Source organism: Aphis gossypii, unplaced genomic scaffold, assembly GCF_020184175.1.
Source record: "Aphis gossypii isolate Hap1 unplaced genomic scaffold, ASM2018417v2 Contig00322, whole genome shotgun sequence".
NCBI classification, from domain to species: Eukaryota; Metazoa; Arthropoda; class Insecta; order Hemiptera; family Aphididae; genus Aphis; species Aphis gossypii.
The window spans coordinates 281,718-282,911 of NW_026083065.1; the positions used below are offsets into that span (position 1 = coordinate 281,718).

The following is a 1,194-nucleotide window of genomic DNA, read 5'->3' on the forward strand; positions in this document are numbered from 1 at the left end:
TTTTTTTTCAGTGTACGGGTGAGCCTCTAGGTCGGACACTGGACCAATTAAGATCCAACCAAAGATCGAACTAAACGCTGTAGGTAAATCGGTGTCCACCGAAATTTTCCGACCGTCCATAATTGACGCGTATACATCGCCGCCTAATAATACATCAACAGGTGAAGTGTTATCGAATGACGGATCGGCGAGCGCGAGATTAGAGTACTTATCTTTAATACCCGAGTGCAACGTTGTTCAGGGTAAGTCACTCGTTATGGCGGGCAAAACCCACGCATTTATAGAGAGCACAGGTTCGGACGCAAACCGCGGCTGTACGTTACACTCAACGCGACCTTGGACATTTACTACGGGAACCCCAGATAGACCGGTTATCGGGGCTGTCCAACGGGAACGCTTAAGGCCTAACCGATCGGCACACGCAATTGTAACGGCGCTTATCTGCGACGCGCAATCTATCAATGCGCGCATTGTTTGCCACGACCCGGAACGATCGCGCATATGCACCAGCGCGGTACCTAAAATTATAGACGACGCCTTATGTGGCAGGGGACGCGGCACGGACGCACATAACGACGCTTCGGCGGCCGGCGACTCGTTTCGAACATCGCGATCTCTACTGGACGACGTATGATGAAGGAGCGAATGGTGTTTACGTGTGCAGTTCTGACAACTCGATTTAACATTACACTCGGGAGCCCAATGTTCGTCACTAAAGCAATTAAAGCATAATTTCTTCTCGAGCGTCCATCGAGAGCGCTCGTCGGGACCCCAATTTTTGAACCGCGAACACGATGTTAGTGCGTGCGAACCCGCACAGCATGGACACGTACTATTTGATCGGGATGTGACTAAAGACGTCAACCGAGGCTTTCCTGTGTACTCTCCCCCCGTTCGGAACTGACCTGTCGACTTGAACGACGCATTATTATGACTACTCTTGTGAGATTCGCCCACGACTTCGAGAATGGCCACTCGGGACCGGAGAAAGTCTAATAATTGTCCTATCGACGGGTAATCGGTTGAACTATTCGCCTCAAATAATTTGCGGGTAGAAACAGGTAGACATCGAAAAGCTATAGAAAATAAAATAAAAGACCCAGTGTCTGGTATTTTTAGCGCGTCTAATAATGAGAGGGATTCACTGAACGTTCCTACGAATGTGTTCAAGTCATTAAGCGACTCTTGTGTCAT

The 1,194-nt window shown here is 49.1% G+C and overlaps 1 protein-coding gene across 1 annotated transcript; it reads right to left on the bottom strand.

Annotated features, from left to right (window-relative positions):
- Positions 1-237: 237 nt before the first annotated feature.
- Positions 238-1,194, bottom strand: LOC126553757 (uncharacterized). The gene has a single exon (XM_050208876.1). The coding sequence runs from the start codon at positions 1,192-1,194 to the stop codon at positions 238-240; it is 957 nt and encodes a 318-aa protein (XP_050064833.1).